Source organism: Lissotriton vulgaris, chromosome 4_1 (assembly GCF_964263255.1).
Source record: "Lissotriton vulgaris chromosome 4_1, aLisVul1.2, whole genome shotgun sequence".
NCBI classification, from domain to species: Eukaryota; Metazoa; Chordata; class Amphibia; order Caudata; family Salamandridae; genus Lissotriton; species Lissotriton vulgaris.
Window position 1 is genome coordinate 1,387,329,177 of NC_141691.1, and position 27,888 is coordinate 1,387,357,064.

General features: G+C 43.5%; 1 protein-coding gene across 1 annotated transcript in view; it reads right to left on the minus strand.

Moving 5' to 3' along the window:
* Positions 1-11,596: 11,596 nt before the first annotated feature.
* The window catches only part of ESCO1 (establishment of sister chromatid cohesion N-acetyltransferase 1), a 431,983-nt gene continuing 415,691 nt past the window's right edge, over positions 11,597-27,888 (minus strand). Inside the window, exon 10 of the mRNA XM_086965629.1 lies at positions 11,597-12,206. Coding sequence (XP_086821755.1) covers positions 12,059-12,206 — 148 coding nt within the window. The 3' untranslated portion in view covers positions 11,597-12,058. The remainder of the gene's footprint in view (positions 12,207-27,888) is intronic.

Below are 27,888 nucleotides of genomic sequence, written 5' to 3' on the forward strand. Positions count from 1 at the left end.
CTGCCACCCATAGCAGAGAAGGGGGTTGTCCAAGCACTATGCAAGGTGGGTATCAAGAGTACAGGAGACTTATTTACGAACGGGACAGTGAAAACTTGGGAACAGGCGGCCCTGGGGGTCGGCGAGGCTCCTCTGCTACTCCGATATCAGTATCATAGAATTAGTAGCGCATTGTTGGAGCTACTTGGCCCAGATCTGGCGGAATCGCCGGAGATACCGGGACTTACTTACGTCCTTAAAACAGTCTCCCCCCGTAAACTAATCACAAATCTGTACAAACTGGCCATGGCACACAGAGATCAACAAGATACGAAAGCCAGGGTGGTATAGCAAAGGGATCTACAGATTACGATAGATGAGGGCATGTGGCGATACTGCTGTGCAAGTACTAGAAAATTGTCCCTGAATGGTAGGCACAGGCTGATTCATTTCAAATACCTTCAAAGGGTGTATTATACCCCAGAGAGGCTTCATCGGTATGGCCTTTGGCAGTCGGCTGCATGCGAACGGTGCCACGAGCCGGTTGCAGACTTTATACATCTGGCCTGGGGGTGCTCAGGAATTCTCAGATTTTTGGAGAGCATATTCGCCGAGATGAGCACAATTCTAGAGCTGGAACTAACTATTGATCCGGCACTGGCACTACTAGGCCACTCCAGAGGACTTCCGGTAGCGGTAAGACGCTTGACTGATTTGGGCATGCTTATAGCCAAATGGGCGGTAGCTTTGTGCTGGATGAGAGGTCCACTCCCGACTGTTAAGAGATGGGCGTATGACATGTTGTACTGCTGCACGCAGTCGGAATGCTACAGTGAGCTACTGCCCCCCACAAGTCGCCCGAAGAATTTCTGGGGACTTTATCAGGCACATCTGAGAACAAGGGATATGGAGGATACCAACGAGGAGGGGGTAGAGGGTAACGCTCTGCCAGGCGCGAATGACACAGCAGAAGGCATCTAAGCTTCTCATTATACAGGCATTACTGATGGACACAGAGGAAGACCCGGGCACGCGGCGTAAATGTGGAGTTGAGTGGACAGCAAGGGAATCACATAACAGCTTATAGCGGGGTCCTCGGGAGTCCTCATCTTGTGGGCAAGCTCCGTAGTGGGAGGCTAGGCACCCATGCAACAGGACGGGCCATTCACACTGTAACAGTACACCACACCGTAGGCAGGGTTTAGTGGCAAAGTATCGATACGGCACTGGACAAGTCATTAAATTATTCCATAATTCAGATTGTAATTCAATGAACGAAAATGCCCATGTGGTAAATTATGTGTGGGGAAGACTGAACAAAAATTGAAAATAAGAATTTCTGAACACAAAAGCACAATTAGGAACCAAAACATTAAAAGTAGCTTAGCTACACATTGGATGGAGGCAAGACACAGTATAGCACAGTTGCAGTTTTCAGTGGTAGAACAGGTTAAACATTATGAAGGTACGGATCTAACAAGATCCCTACTCCAAAGAGAGACATACTGGATAAAGTGGTTAGAAACCTAGGATCCCAAAGGTCTGAATGAAAAAATTGATTACGCTTGCTTTTTATAATGTATTTTGACAGGTTTTTTCTGTGACTGTACACATGTGTGGTGCTTTGATAAACATGTTGTACCCCCAAGTTTTAAAATTGTTCAGGTGGAATGACCAACAGCTGTACACCTTTCATCTTAATTCACATTCCTGCACGTTTGGTTATTTTACTTTTCATTTTTTTAAGAGAGATGGTTTTATTTCAATTTTTGGGTTTGATTTAGATCAATCGCCACGGATGGTTTGGTAGAAGGTGTTTTGAGTGACCCTTTGGGTCGTTCGTTCAGAGTTTGGTTGTACGGATTTTAGTTCTGCCAATATGTGATGTGTAATGCATAACACAGCTTCGTTCAAAGATGGCCCCCATATTTACGCGAGCGGTGTGAATCGTCGATTTCTACCAATTGACGAGACGTCATTTCAGGGAGGATGCGAGGTAAACCAGTATGGCAGCTGTTCATAAGTTGGAGGAAAGTTTGGCAAGTTCATGGTTAAGAGTTATCTAGAGGAGAAGCAGATACTTTTGGATTTGGCAGATAAAAATGGTTGATTACTGAGTTTAGAGTTTTGATGTTGATAGAGCGGTTTTCGAACCCTTTAGAGTAACGCGTTGTATTTGTTGGCAGACGAGCACGGGCGTTTTATGAATTGTTTGTTTAACACGGATCATTTGGTGAATTACTGTTCAATCGGTGATATCCACACAGTGGATGTAAGATGACGTCACCCTGTAAATTAATAGATAAACCAAGAAAATATGTGTTGACACGACTAAGCAGTTTTTGGTTTGTTAGTGCAGAACGGAGGGAGTTCTTAAGAACGTTGGACTCGTGAGTTATTTTTTGAGTTCTCAAACACAGCACGGTGTGGTGAAGGGTCTATAATTTTTTACCTGAAAGGTGACAGAAACGTTTTCATTCAACACCGTTCATTTGACTATACCCTATGACATGATGCCTTCTATTTGTGTTGTTTAAATGTAACCTTGAAAGTGATTTTGGAAGTTGTTTATGTACATTTTTTAGATTTGATGTTCCTCATGAAGGGCCTGGTTCCGGCCCTAAATGCATTGAGCTCGCATGGGACAGCTAAAGAAGACAGCTCAAGCAAAATTATGTTCTCAAATGGATTTTGTTAAATTGTGTAATAGTGTTTTGTTTAAATGCAATGCTTCATGATGAAGGAAAAAATAATTGTGAAGTAAATTCAAAGCCGACGTTAATTTATTTGAGCGTTGAAAATAATTTTTTGTGTTTTCATTAAGTATTTGAGATGTTAGCTAATGTAAGTTAGTTGAACTTAATGTAAAAGCAGATTGAGTGGGCACCGCCCATAGCAACAGTGCGTGGTGCTCGAGGTAGGTAGGTCTAAATAGAGACGCGGTTTAGGCAAACGTGCTACCACTGCAGCACGCATAGTTTAAAAATTCAGACATACAGTAGGTAAACTAAGCAACAAAGAATTTGAAAATTCAGGTTTAAATTGGTTAAGTAGGAGTGCTTCTCCATTCAATTCATTGCAGTAGATGCCCTTGCCATCTACCTCGTCTTTGGGCCCCGAGGCTGGGTATTGCTGAGCCTCTGGCTTGAGGAACACAGCCTTGTCACCTATATCAGAAGCCTCCAAAAAAAGGGCCTCCATCTCTTACTCTGTTTTGCTTGGCAGAATGCATGAATGGTCAGTTACCTCTTCTTTGGCATATATTAGGCTTGAAAATGTTAGATGATGCCGACAAGATTGGTCTTTACATTTTGTAGTGTGCCCTTCTACTTTACCCCTGGCTGCGCCAGGCACCATTAAATTTTCTTGCAGCGGAAGGTGGTCAGGTTTGCAGGATGCCCCTGGGTGTTTTGGGGTGAGGCAAAGGTTGCAGACCTTGTGACAGTGGCTCTAGGGGTCCGTAACATTGTCCCTGGCACACTCTTGAGAAGGATTCAGAAAACTATGGAGAGTAAGGCAACTCAAGGCTGCGATGCATCTAAGTGTCTTGTGTGTTACCAGTCGGGTCCAAATCCTTGATGATGGGAACGGAAGCTTTTCTTGATACAATAGTGTTGTCCACCACATAGGGCTAGAAGTGTAAGCAGCTGGACCCAAGTAGGAAAATAGAACTTCAAACCACACCGTATTACAGCTACGACCTCGAAGCATTGTTTCTGAACATCCAAGCTTGATGGAGAAAGTAAACAATCTGAGGTGAAGCTAGCGTACTGATGCATTGAGGATCAAGGATGGAGTCACAACAGGTCCTGTGACTAGAGCTTCGCAAAAGTAAAACAAGGTCCTGTGACTAGAGCTTCGCAAAAGTAAAACAAATTGCAAATGACCAGGTCCAGCACTAGATGGCAGGGGTATGCTGAGCATGTGTATCTAAAGCCGCACATGCTACAAACATATATTAGGTGTATTTACTAGATTACAGCCATATTATACCCATGTAGCATTTAAGAAACATACAATCACCACTTTCCAAAGTTAACCAAATACTTTATTAGCATATTCTACAGTATATACAGATGAAAAAGGCCACAGCAGTTTATCAACATATAAACCCTTTGAAAGCGGAGGGCTTTATGTAGGATAGACAAGTACTGATGTGAAGTCTGTCAAAGAGGGGATATGCTCAATACAGAAGTCCTGGGAAATGCAAACACCCAAATGAAATGTTACACAAAGTGTACTCTTTATAGCTTGAATACTAAGTGCACTGTTATTGAGCTGACAATGGAGAAGTTTAACTTACCTTTGCAAGCTAATTTATGAATCCTGAAAGAAAGCAGCCACACCTCTTGAACACCCACTCCCTAACTCAGGAAGCCAATTGAAAAAAGAAAACCGCAGTCATATTTTTTCTTCAGAACCACTTACACAAAATATTTAGTAAGTTACAAAACCTCTCTCCACAACCAGCTTAAAGATTTAGCTCCATTTAGGGGCATACGAGAAAGCAGATAAAGGCCTGGGCAGAGGAAGAAAATGACAGAAAGGGGTGGGGGTGGGGGTGGGGGTTGAAATCATCATCGAATAGCTTTAAGCAATCCAGGATGAACAAAATGGTATGAATGATCAGGGCTAAGCACATGGGCCTCATAGTTAGATGCAGTTTAATCCTTGCCATTCCTACACAGCTAGCTGATACAAAAACGTCCTTTTCAAAAGATACTATGGCTTTCAATAAGGACAAAAGCATGCCCCCTTCACCTCAGCTTCAGTAGTTTCTATGCCAAACCACCAGAATCTAAGGACACAAAATATATTAGTTGAAATTACTGGACTGGAACTGTGAGAGGTAGACCCTGAATCTCCACAAAGATACATTCTTATTACTCTTGTGCTCCGAGTGACTTCCAAAATCAGAATGCCTCAGGAAAATTGTTAATACTGATTTTTACGTGAGCGAATGCGAAGCCTGCCACAGACAGGTGCCGCAAGGATTTGTAAAAAAAGTAGAAGACACTTTATCACCTACTGGCTGTCATTTTGCCACAGGAATGTTAATCTATTGTGAGAAAAGATGGATAGAGCTTCTGAAGAGTTTAAACTCAAAGTAGGACTCCAAAGAACAATTACGGTCCCATTAAATATTCCCAGCTGCACAATTAGGAAATATTTCCCGATTAAGTTGAAATATGACATTACCCATGGAATAAAACAAAGGAACAATATAATGTGTAACACAGTCTCTGTAGAAACATGTTCAGGGCCCTCTGGAAAACAGAAATAATACTCTCTGACTCTACTAAAAGACCGTCAAGGTGGCACACTAAAATATTCCACGACAAATATATCTTTATTCATATTCAATAGATAATCCTCCTTGAAGAAGAACACTAATGAGGAAAAAAATATATCAGAGGATGCTATTGGATTACAAGCACATCAGGACACTCCACACGTATGGAGTGATCACAGACTGTAATAACGGAACATTCTGTGCATGAATCCATCATAGTCCAAGAACTGGCTCCTGGAAGCCATAAAAGACAGGACATCGACATGCGATCTCTTGAGGCAAATTAATTTCCTATCCACTGCTAAGCAGTGTGAATCTCCAACTTGTTATGTTATGTTAATAACACTTCTATAGCGCACAGCTGCCCCAGCCAAGGGGCGTCCCGGCGCTTCAGGAAGAGTGCCCATACATAACACAGTAATACAGGACGGAGGCATAGAAAGCAAGAGCCTAAGAGCTATGAGGGAACAAATGCGTTTTGATAGCCCTCCTGAATTTCAGCAACTCATCCATTGCACGGATGTGAGTTGGGAGCGCGTTCCACAGTTTTGCAGCCAGAACCCGAAAGGAACGACCTCCCGCTCTGCATAGTCTATATCGAGGAACCATAACCAAGTTTTGGCCCAGAGATCTCAGGGGTCGCGAGGGCACATAAGGCCTCACAAGATTGTCAAGAATCTGAGGGGAGGCCATCTTAAGGATCTTAAAAGAGAGGCACAAGGTCTTAAAATGGATCCTCTGAACTATCGGCAACCAGTGTAAAGAACGGACGGTAATCTCAGCTGAACAGAACCTAGGTAATCCCACCAGGGCTATGGCTGCAGCTTTCTGGATTCGTTGCATCCGGGCGATTTCAGCCTGGTTGGCCCCCAGTAATAGTGAGCTGGCATAATCAGGCCGAGATAGAATGGATGCTTGTATAACCAGCTGCCTAGTCGAGGCATCAAAATAGGTCTCAACCCTCTTAGGATGCCAAAACAAGTGGCCGCGACCTTCTTTGTATGGCCACAGAAACTGAGGGCTGGATCTAACCACACCCCCAGATTTTTGACCTCGGAGACTGGAATGGGGGTAGTACCTAGCTCAGGGGGCCACCACATGTCACCCCAGAGATCCGTTCGCTTGCCTACTATCATGACCTCTGTTTTTTTGGCATTTATCTGGAGACAGTTGGAATTCATCCAGCTAGCCACCGCCAAGAGTCCCTCCCAGAATCTAGGGGCATCAAGGTCGGAGTCCCTACTCAAGGCGACCGCCAGCTGCGTGTCGTCTGCATAGGAGACCATAGTCATACCCCATTGCTTGACGACAGCAGCCAGCGGCCTCACATATAGATTGAATAGAGTGGGGCTCAGAGACGAACCCTGGGGCACACCCAGTTCCAGGGGATGTAAGTTGGACGCAAATGGCGGGGTGGCAACCTTGAAGGTCCTGTCAGCAAGGAAGGACCGGAACCAGTCAAGGGCAATGCCATCAACCCCCGCTTCACGAAGACGTTGGAGTAAAATTCTGTGCGAGCCCGTGTCAAACGCGGCACTAAGATCGAGTAGTACCAGTGCCGCAGTCTGACCAGAGTCCAGCACAGAGCGAAGATGTTCAGTCATCGCGAGCAGGGCAGTTTCCGTACTGTGACCAGCACGGAATCCATTCTGAGATGGGTCCAGAATGCCGGCCTTTGCAAGATGTTCGGACAGTAGCCCGTTCACATGAGCCTCCACTATTTTAGCAGGCCAAGGAAGGAGAGAAATTGGGCGTTAGTTCTCAAGTTTAGAGGGGTCCAAAGTCGCCTTTTTAAGAATAGGTGTCACAACCGCTTGTTTCCACTTAGTAGGAACAGCACCCGAGGTGAGGGAAAGATTAATAAGATGGCACACTGAAGGAAGGCAGACAGCAGCCGATTCCCTAAACTGGGTAGGCCTTAGGGGATCATCAGGCGAGCCCGATTTAATTTTAATTGTACCTTTTTTACCGTTCCAATTTAAACTATCCAAATGATGCTACTAATTTGGATCACTTTTCCTCGTAGGAATGATTTTAGTGCAACAAGTGCATAAATGCACATGATGCATGGCCCACCAATAGTAATCAGAAGCGTCAACAGTAACTTTGTTAAAATAATAAAAAGGGTTCTGAATAGACATAATAGAAGTAAACTGTGTTCTTGCGTGAGGACAAAGCCATACTGAACCTGTGGAAAAGAATTTATACATTTCCATTGTCTGGCATATAGTTATATTAAACTACCACTTAAGAAATGTTGCGCTGTTTCTCAATTGTAAGCAAACAGTCAGGCAATATATGGATCAATGCACACATGAATCCAAGAAGTCTGACCAATCATTAAATAGATCAGTCTAAAAAATGAGGTAGTGTTTCCTCAATGACAACACATTCCAACAACTGAAAGCTATACCCAAGGACATTTTTTCCCTGGTTGTAGTAGAATGTCAAACTAAAAAGGGTTATAAACCCCCAGGAAGATAAAAAAGATTTGAGGCAATTAGATGGTTCTGTCTATTGCTTGAAAGCGTGAAGATGTGTTCCCAAAAGAACTGACTTACTTTTGGTAATGCTCTTTCTGGTAGATACTCTATTTAACCACAGATTCCTCCCCTTAGAATACTCCCCAGGTGCCAGACTGGATCAGGAAAATTCTTATCCACCAATGATCATGCACACCGTTAGGTGGCATCGCGTGGCTCATTGTTGACTCCATACCGCCGCAAAAAATCATGGAGCAGAGCAGCATATAAGCAACCTTCCTTAGCACGGATGTCAGTTTTTTACAGGTCTCTTTCTGCGTCTGCGGACTCAGAGTGTAAACAACTCGAATATCAGTGTGCAGTCTCCTAAAGTTAAACGTTTTTAGATAGTAAAAAGAGTCATGCCACAAAACAGGGAGATAGGAGGGCAGCGAAGAAACTGCTGTTAGATAGCCTATCCACCAGGAACAGTACATCCCCCAGGTGGAGAGTCTGTGAAGTGTACTCCGAGCAAAAAGTCTTGCAGGACCAAGCAGGTGAATAGTCCTTCCTGTCTGACGTGGCTGTCAAAGCAGTAGTGCTTAATGATAAAAATATTTTTAGTGCGTAATTTTGTCTTTTGAGATTGCAATGATGCATGTATTTCTTCACAAACTTGTTTTTGATTGTCAATGGAAGTAGGATTGGATTTTCAAAATTGCCCAAAACTGAAAAGTTAGATGTCGGAACAGACTCAAATTAGGAAGATCAACATATAGTGAAAGGGACCACTTCCATTTTGCACTGGGGTAATCATAATCAACAAAAAGAAAGATCAATGAGTTTGCATCAAAAAGTATGGAATCATTGGACACATTTAAGACTCTAAGCTGGACATTACAGGGCATAGTAAGAAATGCCTAACTTCTTTTGTGGTGATGAGCTTTTGAAAACTGCCCCTTTGAAACTTAATTTCCAGCTCTTTGAGAGGGACGAGACATATTGTGCAAAGGCCATGTCACTGCTTTATGGCTTCAGATTCTCCATAGAGTCCCACAGACACTGCAGTAACAGGGTCCATGTCTCTTTATTATCGTAGCAGTAAAAACGGTAGCCCGTTCAGAGATTTTCTGACACAAAAACAAACTCATTCAAGTTTATTTTGCGATGTAATTGGACCAACGAGCTGAGGCTCTCACGATGGATGATAGTGAGCCATTAGATCTGTGGATACAACTACATGGTACAATTTACTAACCTCTTCACTACAAAGACTCTTTGCCATCATGGATTCCCACAGTAAGGAAATGCAGCTGGAAGACTGGGAGATTTTCTATAGCACACTATCAGATCTTGTGTAGGTTCGCCCAAGGATGGATCTGCTTAAAGGGGTTTATTAACTTCAGAGGCAGGTCTGGTGAGCTTGCTGAAGTAGCATGTGCGGAGTTACCCCACTGAGGTCCTCTATCGCCTACGCTGACAACCCTGTACTACACCTGAAGGGCCCCAAAATCTGACGGGAGTGACTTAAAGACTCCAAAGGATCCTCAACAAGACGTATTCTATGTCAAGCAGGACAGGATTGGGACATTACTGGAAGTGTAGATTTGGAAAATCAGAGGAATAGAAGAAAGTAGCAAGTAAGAAAAATGGTGGCAGATGTAGACTGTACATAGAAAAAAACACACAGTTTCACCTTAAGTGGAGAGTCAGAAAATCCAAAACGAACACTAGAGAGATGAGTAAGATTTATGTAGGGCTCAGACCAAAAGAGCAGACGCCGGACTGTTCACATAAACTCCCAGGTATACCAATTCCTGAGCAGGACTGGAGAGCAAGAGAGGAGTTAGTATGGATACTGGTTTCAGGAGAGAACATTTGAACATTTGTGGTGTTATATCACTATCATATCTCCTTGGACAGATCACCTTTTCAGAGATTTAAATAACAGTGGCAGGACTCTGTGATACTACGAGGTATTCTTAAAAACCATTACCCATCCTAGCATTTTACATTGCTTCTAGTTTGAGAAACATGAGAAAAAGATCAATTTTAACAGGTTTGGCCTTGACGTGATGGATTAAAAAACCAAAATGTACTAATCGCTTGTTACTAGGAATCTGAACTTAACTAGGTTCAATGCATGAATGAAGGGACTTAAATTAGTTAATCAACCTTCATGGCATGTACCGCATTTCTCCTGCCAATGATTTTTCATATGCTTGGTACAATTTCCAGGCATCACCAGTGCATTTTGGCTAATCGAAATCGATCATAATCTTTGGAGGGAAGATGCAAAGCTTAGTGCTCACAAACAATGTGGTTCAACTCAGTGGTATGTCTTGAAAATTTCTTTTACCAGAAGGTACAGATTAAACCAAGTGGCTTTGCATTGGCTATTCCGTCTGATCTTCAATAACTTTTAGAACTCACAAAGGATAATTCATTCAAGTGGCAAAAGCGACTCTACGTTACACAGTAAAATGCTTTTTCTTTTTTCTACTCCTAATGAGTGGGGGAGGGGATGTAGTTCAAAACACAGTAAGTCAGGAGGGACATCTGTAGAAATTTACAAAATTAAGTGCTGTGTTCAGCCACATTTATGTCTATTGAGTACAATGAAGGACCCCATTTCCACGTGGTTCATGTTTATTGCCATTACAGGTGAATGCCATACTGGCCTAATAGTACTGGATGAACGACCAGATTTAAATTGTGAGGTGTACTTCATGATTTTCCCTAATAAATATTTTTTAAAAACTAAAAAGAAATGTAACGTCTACACATTGCACCATGCCAATAGAGCATCCTCAGTCAGGTTTTAGCAAAAAAAAAACACCCGCTCCCAAAACCCCACCAAAAACAAGCAAAGCTAATCGTTTTAAAAAGTAAAGTGCAGGTTTATCAGCTTTGCCAGAGATTGACAGACAAAATCATTTTTTAAAAACCCATTGTTATTGTGCCTTGTTCTTCCATCATAACAAGTGCACGCCACTGTGATGTTACGACACATGTGCATGTCACAGCGACCATACTGTAATGACCTTTTAATTTCCTTTTATATAAATCTCATTCCAAGAAGGCTACCGGTGTATGTGTGATGACGCCCCTGCACCAATTTCTGAATGCATTTTCAAGATGGGTGACAGCAATTTTTGAACTGAAAATTACAACAAAAAAAAGTATGTATGCGGGAATCGAAAGAAGAGAGTGGCCCGGTAACATTGTGCAGCTGCCAATGTTTACATGAACAAATAAATAAAAAGTAGAGTGGGAAGTGGCGTGATAAGCCAAGGTGCCAGGAGTCGGAAGCATGGGTGCTGTGGAAAGGAACGCAACGATGAGCTGAGATACAGGATGGGGAACAGAGCAAGGAAATATGTGCATTCCCATAGATTGCTGAAACTCAAAGAAAAACTACTCCCTGTTGTGAACAAGGGAAAATACAAGCCAACCAATCTGAAACCTGGTAAATAAGAAATGTTCCAGAGGCGGGACAAAGAAAGAATAGGGAGGAAAGCCAGTTCACAAGAGGCAGCGAACTAGACAAGAAAGCCATCCAATCCGTGCATCTGAGTGTCACCACTACACCAACAGCCATTAGAACAGTTTGCACGCAAGAGCCCTTTCCTGGTCATTGTCTGTTCAGAAAGGGCAATCATAGTGAATATTTTAAAAAAATTAAAAAAAAGAAAATAGGGCAGGCAAGATATTACAAACTGATAACAAGTGGTTCTGAAGAAAGAAAAAAAACAGCAGAAGAGTTTTCTTTTTCCCACCATCCCCACCACGACCAGGTTCTCTGAACAGTCAATCAAAAAACAGCACGTTATGGACAGAAAGGATATCAATACAATTCTGTAAATGTGCGAAAACATTTGGTGGCGTTTTAAAGTATCGCAAGCCACAGACAGTCTATAAATAGGAAATCAAGTTATTAACTAACATGATCATCTCAATCTAGTACACTCACAAAGCTATAAAAATGGTCAATACTGATGAGTACTGGTATATCCCCACAATATAAGCTTCAGTTTATACTTGTCACTGAGACCACAGTCCGTGCATCGGTTCACAGTCCAGTATGAACAATTATTATTTCCATGTAAACATGACTAACGGACAGAGAAAATACATCAATCTTCTGTAAAAGATAACAAAATATCTGCTTTTAAAATTAAGCTATTACTTCATTATTCCAGTTTTATTAAAACAGAACCCATTCGGAGCTCCAATCCTGAGATCGTTGTAATAATAACAAGAAAGAAGGCCATAGTTCCCATTTTAACGATCGGCAACCAGTCCATGTGTGGTCGAAACCCTTTCAAGTTTTTGACTGCCCATTGATAAAGTTATATACTAGAAACTGGCCCGTTCCGCAATACTTCGTAGCGAACACCTTTCCATCTGGAGTTGGGTCACTGAAAGCGATTTCTTCTTTTCCCAGATACCATCCATATATAAAGTTACTTCTGTTGAGAAAACAAAACATGTTCAGGCCGGTAACAGCATGATTTTAAAAGTAAAAAGTGAGAAAATGTCACTAGACAATGTAGTAGAAGGATTATGCTACTTACCCTGTAAGCATCTGTTCATAGCATGAAGTGCTGTAGTTTCACATGCTTTGCATACTCCAGCCATCTAGTGTTGGGTCCGGATGTGTACATGTTGTTTTCCTTCGAAGAAGTCTCTAGAGGTAAAGTGACTCCTCCTCTCTTTGATATTGTGCTTGGGTATCAACTCCATTGTTAGATTGTTTTCCCGCAGTCGGGTGAGAATGGAGTGTAAGAAAGAGTTAGTAAAGGGATGACCATGCATACAATACTGTAAGTAGGTATGGCAACGGCCGCAGGTGTGTGGAGAGGAGGGCGGGCGCATGTGAATCTACAGCTCTACGTGACACAAACAGATGCTTACAGGGTGAGTAACATATCAGTTCGATGGCATGTGTGGCTGTTGATACACATGCTTTGCAAAGACTAGAGAGCAGTGCCCTCCATAAAGCTGTGGCTAACCCGTGTGTGTTACAGTTTGGAAAAGGGTAAGTGGCACTGCCTGTCCTACATTTGCTTGTTGGCGTACTAATATATTCACACAGTAATGTTTAGTGAAAGTGTGGGGTTGACCATGTAGCCGCTTTACAAATCTCAGCTATTGGTATATTGCCCAGGAAAGTAAAAGATGCTCCTATTTTGCGAGAACTGTGTGCTTAAGGAGTGTGCAAGTATTGTGTGCTTTAGGAGGTGTGGGCAAAGTTCTTTTAGCTTTAAAGTAACATATCTGAATACATTTAACCAGCCATCTAGAAATCCCTGATTTTGAAATGGGCTTTCCAATTTGAAGGGGCGAAAAAGCCACAAAAAAGTTGCTTGGTTTTACAAAATTCTTTACTTCTATCGCAATAATAATGCAAATGCTACTTACCAGTATGCATCTGTTCTTGGCATTCGGGAACATCATTCGGGAGGCAAGGAAGCCCACTACTAGAGCTTGTTATGCGGCTAAATGGAAGAGGTTTGTCATCTACTGTGTTAACCACGATATTGACCCGCTAGATGCTTCCATTCAAAACATCATTTGTTACCTGTTCCACTTGTATCAATGTAATCTGGCGTACTCTTCCATCCGCATTCACCTGTCTGCTATGGCAGCATACCTCCAGAATAGACAACATCTGTCACTCTTTAAGGTCCCTGCTATCAAGGCCTTTCTGGAAGGACTCAAAAGGGTCATTCCACCAAGGACCCCACCAGCTCCAGAATGGAACCTCAATGTGGTTCTTACAAGGCTGATGGGTCCTCCTTTTGAGCCACTGCACTCTTGTGAGCTTCAGTTTCTGACTTGGAAGGTTGCGTTCTTAGTAGCGATTACATCGCTACGGAGGGTTAGCGAGCTGCAGGCGCTCACCATCCAAGAACCTTTCTTCCAGGTACATGCTAACAGGGTGGTGCTCCGCACTAACCCTAAATTCCTACCCAAAGTGGTATCACAATTCCACATAAACCAGACTATTGAATTGCCGGTGTTTTTCCAAAACCCAGAGACGCTGGCGGAGCGCATGCTCCACACCCTTGATGTTAAGAGGGCCTTGATGTACTATGTAGACAGGACAAAAGATTTTCGCAAAACCAAGCAGCTTTTTGTTGCTTTTGCCACACACCACAAGGGAAACGCTATCTCCAAAGCTGGGATCGCTAGGTGGATAGTGAAATGCATTCAGATCTGTTACGCTAAAGCTAAGCGCACTCTCACTATCCCACCAAGGGCCCACTCCACCAGGAAGTTGGGGGCCTCTATGGCTTTCCTAGGTAACATTCCCTTAGAAGATATCTGTAGAGCAGCCACATGGTCTAACACACATACTTTCACTAAGCACTACTGCGTAGACGTGCATTCCAAACAGCAGGCAGCTGTTGGTCAGGCTGTTCTAAAAACGCTTTTTCAGACTGCTGCAGCTGGCACGGGCGGCCGCCGTTAATGGAGGGACTGCTATGTATTCTATGCACAGATATGAATTCAGCAGCCCACATGCCTCGAACTGCAAATGCTACTTACCAGTATGCATCTGTTCTTGGCATGTAGGGCTGCTGACATTCATATCGCCCACCCTCCTCCCCGCCGCCTGTAGCAGCTGCAGTATTTCATTCAGTAAATATGTATATGCTCATAGCATGGCCATCACTCACATTCTTCACTCCATCTCTGCCAATGGCTAAAAACAATCTGGGGATGGAGGCGATGCCCATGCGCACTGTAGTCCAGGGGAGGAGCCACCTATCTCGTGATACTTCGAAGACTCTTCCAGGACAACAATGTGCAATCATCCGGACCCAACACTAGGCGGCGATCTATGCACAGATATGAATTCAGCAGCCCACATGCCTCGAACATTAAAGCTTTTTTAACATCTAGTGTTGACGGTGTCCCACCTCAGGCTGCTTCAAATGCTGTCGAAGATTGGAATCCATAGGACAGCCCTAAAATGGTTCAGTGATTTCCTACCCAATAGAACTCAAACCATCTCTATGGACACTTATAAATCACATTCCATGTCAATTGACCAGGGAGTTCCACAGGACTCATGTCTGAGCCCCACACTGTTCAACATTTACTTTGCCCCTCTAGCCAAAGTTATTAAATCCTTTGGTTTTGAATTGCTGTCCTATGCCAATGACACGCAGTTAGTCATCTCTTTTGATGAAGACATGACCATAGTAAAAGAACAGTTCTTAAATGGGATGACTGCAATCGCTACCTGGATGAGCAAGGACAATCTTCAGTTGAACTCAGAAAAAAAAGAAATCATGCTGTTTGGGAAAGCCAAGCTACTTTGGTCCCTGGACTTGTGGCCACAGAAGTAGTTTCGCCCATACACCCAAACAAGTTGTCAAGAACTTGGGGTTTAGTTTGAACCAAGCCTTGCCCATGAAAGAGCAGGTTCTTGCCACTACGGCACCTGTTACCTTATGAGCCTGCTTAGGAAAGCTCTTCCTTTTCTTCTGCTCTCAGCAAGGAAGACTCGGGTACAAGCACTGATCATGAGCAGATTGGATTATGGTAACACGTTACTCACCTCTGACAATGAAATGTTATTGGTCAAATTACAAGATGAGCAGAATACGGCTGCCCGTCTCATCCGCAACCTTCCATCTGGCTCAGCTTCCATACCTTTACTCAGATCTCTACACTGGCTACCTGTTAAGAAAAGAGCTACATTTTTGTATTAACCGCAAGGCATTGTTGGACAAAGGTCGCAGCTACATAATGTCAAAGTTAAAACTTTATTGTCTATCTATGCGCCTCCGATCTAGTGACAGAGCTTTGCTCGCTGTCACGCATATCAGAAAAGCCTGAACGGGAGGTCGGTCTTTTTCCTATTTAGCTCCACTGTATTGTAACATGCTACCTTATCACATACGCACATGCTCTGACCACCTGTAATTCAGGAAAGTGCTCAAGGCTGAATTGTTTTGATCTGGTTGCGTGCTCTGCCTGCAATCTTTCTGTGCGCCGAGATACCCTTCCTGGGGTGATTCGCGTACTATATAAGCTAAATTAACATAACATGAAGTGCTCTTTCTGCAAAATGAATAAGCTTCCAGAAAGAAGACAGGTAATTCAAGTAATTGATTTAGGTGAGAAGTAGAAACTACCTCTGGAAGGAATTTTGGATTAGTTTGAAGGACTACCCTATCTTTGTGTAGTTGGAAGAAAAGTTCTTCCAAGGTTAGTGCATGGAGTTCTCTGACATGTCTAAGAGAAGTGATGGCTACCTTCCAAGATGAGAATTGGAGAGGGCAGTTATGCAAGGGTTCAAATGGAGGACCTATAATTTTGGTGAATACAATGTTGTGATTCCAAGCAGGCGCAGGGGAAACCCTGGGTGGAATTACCCTTTTAAGACCTTCCAGGAATACCTTAATAACTGGTATTTTTTTATTTTTTATTTTAAATGTTTTTATTGATAAAAAAAAATGTTCCCCTCATTTATTTCCCCCACCTCCCCCATTACATGGACAAGGCACAATAAATTTCATAAGGCAGCCACATAAACAACAGAAAAGGGAAAAAAATATTACAATATACATATTACATACAGATCCTATCATAATATATACACATACAAAATCATATATGTTGGCTTTCAGTAATACATATATTCTTCACATTGTCTTATTCAGTTCCAAACTTCCACTGAATCAGGGGGCCCCAAATGTGCATACCCAATTTTTTACCCTTTCTCCCTTTCCTAGAATAAATAGCTGTTTCCAATTTTTCTATTGATAAGGTTTTACCGAGCCATTGATGATATGTGGGAGGATTTGGATCTAACCAAGATGAGGCCACAAGCAATCTAAAAATCGCCATTGCTACGAACAGAAAGTATTTACAGTTTATTTGCCCGTTGGGGGAGACTCCCAACAAAATGGTTGCTGAGTCTAGCTCTATTGTTATATCGAAGGCACTACGGAAAAAATTCCCAATATCATGTTTTATCTTATCTAAATGTGGACAGGTAGAAAAAATATGTAACAAATTGGCCTCCATACTGCCACATCTAAAACACGTGGTGCCCGAAAGGCTCCCCCATTGGGCAATTTTCCATGGCGTATAATACAAATGATACAAAATCTTGTAGTGTTGGGCCTGAAGGGACGATGAGCATAATAGTTTACTTCCCATCTCAAGTGATTCAGAGAAAATATCTCTTTCTATAGCTATATCTAAATCTGAGGACCATTTAACTATCCATTTCTCAAGATCGTCCTTTTTTAACTTTGTCATTTCTGAGTAAAATCTTTTTATAGTACATTCATGACCTTTTTGTATAAGATCCATCATTATACTCCTCCCAAAGCCTAAAGATCCCCCTTTTTTATTTAATATACAACTCCTTATTTGAAGATATTTGAAAAAATGATTTGTGTTTAACATATACTTATTTCTCAGATCTATAAATTGTAACATACCATTATCATCCAACATATCACCAATCATACCTATACCTCGGCTCTCCCATTCTTGATATACCGTTCCTGAGAACACTGCCCTAGGTAGTGAAGGATTATTTTTAAATCTAGTATATGCGTTGTATTTCCCTATTCCAGCCTTTTTGGAAAATCCTTTCCATATATTATAGGCCGCCATAATTATCTTAAAACGTGTTCTTTTAAAGTAACTTCCATCAGTAAATCTCAAAAAAATATTTTCGGCATTTATACCCAAAGCTAAACCATATATAGCAAGCAAACCTGTCTTATCCCATCCATCCTTCTCTGCCCCCCCGATTAATCCCACCATCCCTTGCAATGCTGCAGCCCAATAATATAACTTTAGATCCGGAAGTGACCACCCCCCTTTCTCCCTGGGAAGGGACATATACCTCAATGCCCTCCGAGTTTTACCTTTTGCCCAGATAAACCGATTCACCATGATTTCGCAAGTTTTGAACCACTTATTTTCAATTAGAAGTGGTATTGCCCTAAAGAGATATAGTAATTTGGGTAAAATCAACATTTTAATAATATTGACTCGTCCAACTAATGACAAATGTAGATTCTCATAACGATCCAGATCTTTTCTTGCTTTTTCAAATGAGCTGGGATGGGGCAGTGAGATAAATAACGGTGATGGATCAAGCCCTGATCTTTGGACTGGGTAAGAGTGGTCTGCTTAACTCAGACACTCTGTTCATCACCACCCCCTTTTCTAAATCGTTTTCAATTACTGGGGCAATATTATTCTCCACCAAACTGTCTAAATTAGACATAATATTAATTCCCAAGTATTTCCCTGTCGGCACTACTCTTCTATCATCACAGGGTGTCAGTGAGTTTTTAATAATCTGAGTTTTTGACGCGATTAATGAGTATCCGGAGACTTGCCCAAATCTTAAGGCCTCAGCCTCTACAAATGTAGTTGCTTCCGTAGGGCAAGGTGTTATCACCGCAACATCATCAGCATAGGCTAATATCTTGCATGGCCCAAGAGCTGTACTGAATGGGGTAATCTCTGGTGCTGATTCTATCTTTCGTATTAATGGATCCATATACATGGCGAACAACAGGGGAGAGAATGGACAGCCCTGGCGAGTTCCTCTCTTAATTTTAAATTGACCTGTTATACCCCCGTTTATCCTTAATGCCGCAACCGGATCCTTATATAAAGTCTGGATTGCTTTCAAATACCCTCCCTTAATCCCAACTCTAACTAAGATCTGCCACAAATAGTGCCAGGAGACCCGATCGAATGCCTTTTCCGCATCCAAAAGCATTACTGCCATCGGGTTTCCTGCTGCCTCCGCCACATCAAATAAAGTTATCACTTTTCTAATATGGTGAGTTGTCCCTCTACCAGGAATAAAACCATGTTGGTTATCGCTGACCAGGGTACTTATAATTCTAGCAAATCTTGCAGCCAGTGCCTTTGAATAAATTTTGGTGTCATTCTTCTCCAATGTTATTGGGCGATACGACCCTGGTTCACTCGGAGATTTCTCTTTTTTTAAAATTAGCACTATATCTGCCCCACTCCAGGATTTGGGTACGGACACCCCACTCTGTGCAGCCTGAAATGTTTGAGTTAGATCATGACCTAAACATCCCCAAAAAGTTTTATAAAACTCAATCGGTAGCTGATCAGGTCCAGCAGCCTTCCCCGAGGGTAGAGCGGTCATAGCCTCTTTAATCTCTATGTCCTCCAGCACAATCTCTAATTCATCTGCATCTTCAGGAGGGATAGTTTTAACCTCAATATTCTGGAGATATTCATTTATTCTTTCAATACTGCGGGGATTTTTCTCATCATATAAAGACTGATAAAACTTCTTAAATACCTCCTGAATTTCTTCTGGATCTGACTGCAGCTGTCCCTTTTCATCTTTTATTTCCTTATTCATCCCTACCGCCGCTATCTGCCTGGTCCGTATAGCGAGTACCCGCCCTACTTTCTCACTGAACTCATAACATCTCTCCCTTCTAATTGTATATTGTTTTGCGGCTCTATTAGCAAGTTCTTCCTCTGCTTCACTTTTCACTTTCAATAGATCTATTACAAATTGTTCAGTCGGCTCTCCCCTTATTACACATTTAATAAGTTGTTCTTCTGCCTCCAGTACTTTTTCCTCTCTCTCCTTATATCGCATTCGTTCTGTTTACCTCTTAAAAGCACTGTAGCTACATGTTTCACCGCGTGCTCCTGCCTTAAAGTCATCCCAAACTATGCCAACTGCTGCGCTTCCTCTATTATGTTCAAAGAATTCAGTGATCCATTTAGACATATGTTTTATGTAATCATCATCTAAAAGCAGTCCCCTTTCAAATGTCCACTCCCTCCTTGTTGTTATTCTCCCACTCTGCTTTATCGTTAGAATTAGGGGGTTGTGGTCGCTAAGTATCCGGGGGAGTCTATCAATTTCTACTATGCTAGTTAAATCATTGGATACCAGGATGTAATCCAGCCTGACGCATATCTGGTGCGGTGCAGAATAATATGTATAGCCCAATTGTTCTGATCTGATTGACCCCCAAACATCTCTCAGTGTGTTATTTTCTAGAAGATCAATAAGGGCCTTATACACCTTTTTCTTCCTACCATTATACTGCCTTATTGTGCCCGATCCCAGACCTTCCGCACCATTAATATTTAAGTCTCCTCCTATGATGACTCAACGGAAGGGGCAAGATGGCCGCCGGGACGCCGTAGTGGAAGGTCGTATCCTGACACCCTCCTGACTGAAGAGATGTGGTGAACTACGTGCTCATTGTGCCACAGATCTACAGATCTACTGCTATTGTGGCATACACGCTAGGATAAGCTAAGCTAAATCTGCTGTGGAATTTGCCCCTCTGCCGGAAGAGAAATGCACACTTGATGCGGTGATCAGTAATATTGGTGGAGAGCGGATCAGAACTGATTATCGACAGGTCGAGAGAGATAGAGTGTGTTTCAGTGAACTAAACGGGAAGCGTGACTCACTGATAAAGGTGATGCTGAGAGAGCTCACTGGCTTGCTCTTCCTGATATGTGACTCTCCTCAGGAAAAAAAGGGGGCTTTGCATAAATATTTGCACAAACACTGTTCAGGTTTGATAGCTCGTCCGCCTCTTCTTGGGAATCACTACTGGAAAGCTGCTCCAAAATCTATGGCTTCAAAATCTGCACTTTACTCGAGGAAAAATCGAGAGCGAGACGACTGGGACAACGATTATGAGGCAGAAGAGGATATGGATAACCTTGGTGCTCTAGCGCTAAATCTACGAGGAAAAGTGCGATCTAAAGCACAGCAAAGGCGCGAAGCAGCAAAGGAAAACAAACTAAAAAAATTACGGGAAAAGGAAGAAGGAGCTAAAAAGAAGAAGTTGAGTGCGCCACCATCGGCTACTGCGAGGAGAAGAGAGGAGGTAAAACTCACCGCTGGGGAGGTATCCGGAAAGGAGACTGCACTCCGTCAAATGACCATAGTTGAGACGTTTTTGCCTGCAGCGGTACTAGCGCCGACTCTTCAAACAACTCTGCAGATGGATCTGCCACGAGGAGTGGAAATCCCCACGTTGGCAAGCCTGTGTAGGATGTTGCAACCTGCCTCAGAGAGGGGGCCGCTTGTGCACGCAGGAGCGGATAGGGATGCTACCTGCACTCTGGAGGCACAGCCTCAAAATGAAGTTACAGAAGCAGTAGGGGCCGAAGGCCCTTCTACAGCGGCAGGAGAGGGCGGTTCTAAGCTCTTAAAGGAGAAGGTTATAATTTATCCAGCTCCAGGAGTATCTGGAATTAAAGAGACAGGCGCATGTCAAAGCCTGGTGGAGGATATTGTCTTGGGGGAAAAAAGTAATTCTGAGGCTGCAATTAATTTAACTGAAATAGAGTCAATGATTGATAAAGGTATTAACTCAGACTTAATTAACAAGGTGGATGCAAGCACACGCAAAACTACCTGATGTACACCCTGCCTCCCCCAATGATGAGGTTTTTTTTACGGGTAATGATGAGGCAGACGACGAGGAAAGCGTGAATGGAAGTCTGCGATCAATGACAGACACAGAATCGGAAACAGAAAGTTCAGGTGATGAGACAGTGAATACTGATACGGAGAGTAAAGAGACTGAATCAGGGGCTGATTCTGAAACTACCTCAATTTCTATTAGTTGTGAGTCAGAATCTATGGATACAGAATCTAAGGAACCAGCCCAAGAAACAGTGCAAAAGAATGCCTCTACAAGATTGAAAACAAACACTGAGGGCAGTATTAAAACTGTGGAAAAAACTAAAACTAAGTAAAAAAAAAAAAGAAGTCAAGTAAACGGAATGGCAAATCCAGACAAAAGAGACTGTCAAAGGAGTGCAGAGGTAATATGAAAACAGTGGTAAAAAAACTAAATTGGGATAAGGTGGCGGAGAACTCTGTAATGCCTGCGGATGAGTTTGTAAATGGTGAAACAAGCCTTCTGGACTCTACAACCCGAGGTGCAGATGAAGGTGCATCCAATTTTGAAGTTCTATTAACAACTTTAAAACAAATGCAGAGTGAGGCTCGTATTGAGAGCCAAAAGGCAAAGCGAAGGGCTAAACATGCAAATAGGAAAATGCAATCTTCCCTGCGCAAGGTCAGCAAACTGTATGAGGAGATGGCTGAGAGAGTCTCCGAAGTAGAGACTAGAACTGGGAAATTAGAAGATGATATGGTTAAAGTACAGGATGATAGGAAAGAACAAAAGAAGACAACAGCTGACATGTTATGGAAACTAGAGGAATTTGAGAACAGACAAAGACGCAACAATGTACGCCTGATTGGAATACAGGAAGGGAAAGAGGGGAGTGATGTTCGGGGGTATGTTGTTGAGTTATTAAAGGGTGCCCTTCCAGAGCTGTCTACATGGGATCTGGACCATGAGATACAAAGGGCGCACCGTTTTCCTCTGATCCGGAAAGCAACGCAGGGTAAACCTCGTGCAATACTTTTGTATGTTGGGAACTTCCTTCTACGGGAAGAGATAATTAACAAAGTAAAGCCCCAAGCTAAATGTAAGTACAATGATGTAGAGTTTTTTGCACGCCCTGATTTCTGCCACACCACTGTGGAAAGAAGGTGGAGAATGAGGCAGCTCATTACTCCATTTCAGAACATAGGTTGTGAGGCTTACCTTCTGTTCCCTGCTCGTTTGAAGATTGGATTAAATGGGAATTTTAAAATCTTCTACTCCGAGATACTTGCACAAGAATATCTTAACTTTTTGCAGGAAAATAGGGACCAACGAAAAACAAGACACAAGGAGAATGTTGAAAATGATGATCATACAGTAGCCCTTAGGGACATTCCACAAAAGAAACGAAGATAAATATAAAATGGAAAAGAGAGACTGTATATATTAATATTTGGGGATGAAAAGATGCATATGAGGACTTATTTAAAATAAGAGACGAAAATGTTTCTACAAGGTTTATGAAAAATTTATCTTTCTTATTTCTCTTTTTGCAATGGTTTTTTGTTTTGTAGATGTGCTCCTTCAATAGTTAAAGATTGGTATTAGCATAATAAGAATAGTGGTATAGGTTGAGCACAAAATAAGGGCGGAATATGGTGGACACATACTGAGCACATGAAATTGAAAGGGAAAGTCAGGGGGGCTGATGGGTTCGGCATCCAGGAGGCAAAAGTCGGCCAGACATAGGTCCGCTGGACCTATTTGCCTGTAGGGGGGGTGGGAGACTGAGGGTGGGCAGTCTGGGGTGGGGATGGGGATGGGTAGGGAAATGGACAGGGCACAAAGGCACAAGATGCTTAGCAGGATTTGACAAAAGTAATTTGTATCAATTGTATGATATGAGTAGTGATAAGGAAGCCTACTCAGTCAATGTGTTAGACTTAGTATTGTATAACGTTCTCAGAATGTTAAATAAAAGCAAGCAGATAGTGGGTGAAGGGAATAGGAAAAAAAACGAAAAATGTCTATCAGATTAGTGACATGGAATGTATGCGGCCTAAATGATGCACAGAAAAGGCAGAAGATAGGAATTCGGCTGCGGCAAATGAATGTAGATTTTGTGTTTCTTCAAGAGACACATGTAATGAGTACCCAGGAGATTTATCTCAATCAGTTGGGGTTTCAATTAATAGTGGCTTCTAAACAAGGAGTAAAACAAAGAGGGGTAGCCATTTTATCGAGGGATAAAAGTGTAGTAATAAGGAGAAAGTTAAGAGATAATTGGGGGAGATGGGCTATGGCCGAGGTCCTGTTAGGGGGTGTTTGGACAACATTAGTTGCAGTGTACGGTTCTACACAGGATGATCCAGAAATTCTACAGTTTCTGGATTCTGAGTTGGCAGATTGGGCCCCTCGAGTCATCATAGGAGGAGACTTAAATAATAACTGGTATTTTGAATAGTGATAAATGTCTGTTTTGCAGATAGACAGCTACTGCAGCTAAATGTAAGCGTATAGAGATGTGCGCTTGTCCAGAAGTCTGCAAACGGAGCATGTAGCAGACAATGTTTTGCACAGTTGCATCAACGGGTTGATGTGTTTACCAAGACAGTAGAAAACAAATCTTTTCCATTTTGCAGCATAACACACCCTGGTTATAGGTTTACAAGCCTCTTTGAGAATGGTAATACATTCTAGTGGGAGATTTGGGTAACCAAATGATATGACCTCTGGAGCCAAATTGCAAGGTGGAGTTCCTTTGGATTTGGTTGCCTGACCTCTCCATGATTCGGAGTGAGAAGGTCCGGGTTGTGGCACTACTGAGAGTTCCAGTAGTGTGGTGAACTATGAATGCTGAGCCCAAGTGGGAGCTACTAGAATGAGGGCGAGAGATGTTAGCTTGAATTTCCAAACCCCAAACGGAAGAAGAGGGAGAGGTGGAAAGCGTAGGCAAATATCTCTGGCCACATTCATAGACCATTTACCATGGATAGTGGGTGTAGTAGCCTTGAGGGGAAATTTGGGCATTTTGTGTTGCCGGCGGTTGCGAAGAGGTATATCTGTGGAAACCCCCACCTGTGGAAGCATGAGAGGACGACTCTGAGGTGAAGTTCCCACACATGAACTTGTTGACGCATCCTGATAAGGAATTATTCAACTACCACCATGTCGACCAACAAATCGAATGTGTGGAGGGGAGGCTGGGAGAAACTAGGAGGTCCTTGCTATTAATATCCGACAGTGATCACAAGTATTAATCCCACAGAAAAATTTAAAGTTGGAAGTTCCTCTCCTCAAGTGGGTCAAGTGCGACAAACCATTAGTGACACTTTACCAGCCACCAGAAATCCCTGTGCGGTCATAGGGGATCTTGAAACCATTTCAATGTGCGAAGTGGTCCATTCCCCCACCGAGAAACATTTGAATGCTGAAGAGGCTGCCTCCCCACTCAACAAAAGGAAGAAGAATAACTTGTGTTCAGTGCTTAAGTGTGGTGGATAAAAATGCCTGGCAGTGGGCCAGTCAAGAGCAGACCGAAGTTCTGACTGGGGGCCCTGGCAACACCATCGCCAATAGCACAATCAGGCAGCTGGAGGGTTTTCTGACTAATTTATTAACTCCTGTGATGGCGGCCTTGCAGATCATTGACAATTCCTTGAAAGATCTGCTGACCCGGACCAACCACAACCATTTCCCAGCGCTGCTGTCACCAACTTCATCTTGAATAAATAGATGACCTGATCTCGTTTTTGTGATGCTGTTATTTATTTAAACAGACTTTCAGTCAGATTTATCAAGGGAAATTGCGCTCGCAAAGGGCCAGATTCTGAGAATCTGCCCCTTTGCAAGCGCAATTATTTTTTATTATTTTTTTTTTTTTGGTTCAAGACATTTATTGAGCATTGCCAGGAGTACACAGCGTCTCGCCAACAACCCGGAGGCCGGCCGCTATCAATGCATATATAAATACAAATCATCTCAAATATGTAAGAGTGCGAAAACAGTCTCGCCAACAGTTCCATCCAAGTGACAAGTGCAGCGTTTTCACAGCTAGATGAACGAGTCTTGAATTTTTTAAAATTTTATATAACCATTAACATGTGCAGTGTCTATACGAACTCAGGAAGGATAGGGGGGGGGCCATACGGGGCATCTAGGCGGGCATATCCAACCTTGGGAGGCACGGGGCTGGCAGAGCCATGAGACCACAAATGAGGGAAGGAGGAGCCACAGCATCGGAGGCAGCGGGCTGTCAGGCACCCGGGTGACGTCGTGGAAGGCGGAGTTCCCCACAGAAGTTCCTGAAATGGGGAGGCAGGGGGGGGACAGAGAGGGGGGGGGAAAGGGGAGAGGGGGGGAGGGTGGGAGGTAGCAGCGAACACATCATGCCACACACGGCAGTCCAGGAGCTGCATTGCAAGACCAAGAAACATCATCTAAGGATCTCTACTTCCCAACTTCAATTGCCGTTATCCTCGGGCGGATCAGTTATCAAATAACATTGTAACGGGGCCCACATATCAGTAGGCCTAGAAGCAGGCGGCAGTAGTTCGGAATAGGTATGCAATTGCTCCTGGCAGTACACCATGTCACTCATCCAATCCTTAAACTTGGGCGCTCTTCCCCTCCCCCATCTACAGGCCACCCTGCGTTTAGCCAGAAGCATAGCCAGCACCACATATTTGCGGTGAGCCGCTTGGAGAGGTGCAACATATCCCAGAAGGGCCACCAATGGGGACGGATCCACCGTCATGTGTATCATTTTGGACAGCGCCTGAAACACTTGAGTCCAGTATCTATTCACTTCGGGACACCCCCACGCAAGGTGAAGGAAATCGGCCCCCGGGGCCCCACACCTGTCGCATGTATCTGTAGGTCTATAAGCTGGAATCTGTGTAGACGCGCTGGAGTGTGGTACAGCCTGTGTAGGAATTTATAATGAATTATCCTATAACGGATGTTAGATGATATGCGCTCAGTTTGCTGTAGGCAAAATTCCCATTGTGTGTCCGTGAGAGTCAAGGCTAGATCCTGTTCCCATTTTTGCCTAGCGGGCAGAGCAGCGTATGTCATGTTAGCCCGGATAGATTTATAGAGTGTGGATACCAGTTTAATAGGAGTGTCGTGAAGCAGCATGTTTTGTAGGGGAGGAAGCACCGGGGGCTCGCAGGGGAAATCAGGCGTGATGGCTCGTAGTCCGTGTCTGAGCCTGACATAGTAAAACAGGTCTAGAGGTGTTGGTTGTATGCCTTCGTATAAATGTTCCCTAGTTCGGAAGACGCCATCTAGGTACAAGTCTCCCCATGTAGTGACATTAATTCTTTTTAACAATTTTTGAAAGCCAGCCTCTTGGAGGAGCGGCAGCTGTGGGTGGTAGGCCAGCGGCAGTCTCGGTGCGTATAGGAAGTGCAAGTCAAGCTTAGACACAAAGGAGCGCCACGCCGTTACCGTGCTCGACACCGTGGAAGGGGTCTTGTCCCTACCTTCAACCTGGGAGTAGAGCGCGCCTTCAATGGGGATCGGGTGTGCCAGCCAGTGCTCAGCCGCCAGTTGAGGCATATATCTCTGTTGGAGCACCCAAAAGTACGCATAGTGGGCCTGAGCAGCTCGGTAATAGAGCTCAAAGTCAGGGATGCCAAATCCCCCTTGCGAGAATGGCCGGACGAGGATCTCCCATTTGAGTCTGGGCGTCTTACCACCCCACACTAGCCGGAGCAATTCCGAACGTAGTAGTCGAAAGAAATGGGATCCGGGATGGTACGGAATGTTCAAAAATAGGTTCAAAAGTTGAGGGAGTATGACCATTTTGACCAATGAGGCACGACCCGCCATGGAAAGAGGGAGCGTGATCCATCTAGATATGTTGTCGCTCATCTTGTCCATCACAGTGCCATAATTAGCACGAATCAGCTCCTCTCTACTCTTTTCCACATGTATGCCCAAGTACTTAAAATCTCCTGTGCTCCAGGCAAGCGGGAATTCCAGCGGGAATTGACCCGTCGAGGCAGTAAGGGGGAAGATACACGATTTCTTCCAGTTGATTTGAACTCCCGAAAGAGCACCAAACCGTATGAATTCACGGAGTATGGGATGTAAGTTATCACTTGGGTGGCGAACATAGAGGGTGATATCATCAGCATACATAGAGACGAGTAATTGTCTCTGAAAGCAGCGTAGTGCACTGTCCTGATGATGCTGTCGCAATTTAGCCGCCAGGGGTTCAGTGGCTATGGCAAAGAGAAGGGGGACAGGGGACAACCTTGTCTTGTCCCCCTGGTGATCGGGAAGTCCGACGACAATTTCCCATTGATGAGTACTCTGGCCGTTGGACGCGTATACAGTAATTTAATCCAAGAAATAAATAGAGGTGGGAATCCCATTCGCTCAAGAACTTTGAACACATAGTCCCATTCGAGCGAGTCAAATGCCTTGGTGGCGTCTAAAAAAATGGCTGCCATTGGGAGGTCTTCGTGGACGGAGTCATATACCGAGAAATAGGTACGGAGATTATGTGATGTCGCCCTGCCAGGGACAAATCCGGCCTGGTCCGGAAGGATAAGAGCAGGCAGGAGGAGGCTGATGCGCGTTGCAATCAGTTTCGCGAGAATTTTAACGTCGCAATTTAACAGGGACAAAGGTCTGTAGGAGTCGCAGCTGGAGGCGAGTTTTCCTGGCTTAAGCAGCGACGTAATGAGGGCAACTCTCATGGAGGCAGGGAGATGGCCCACCT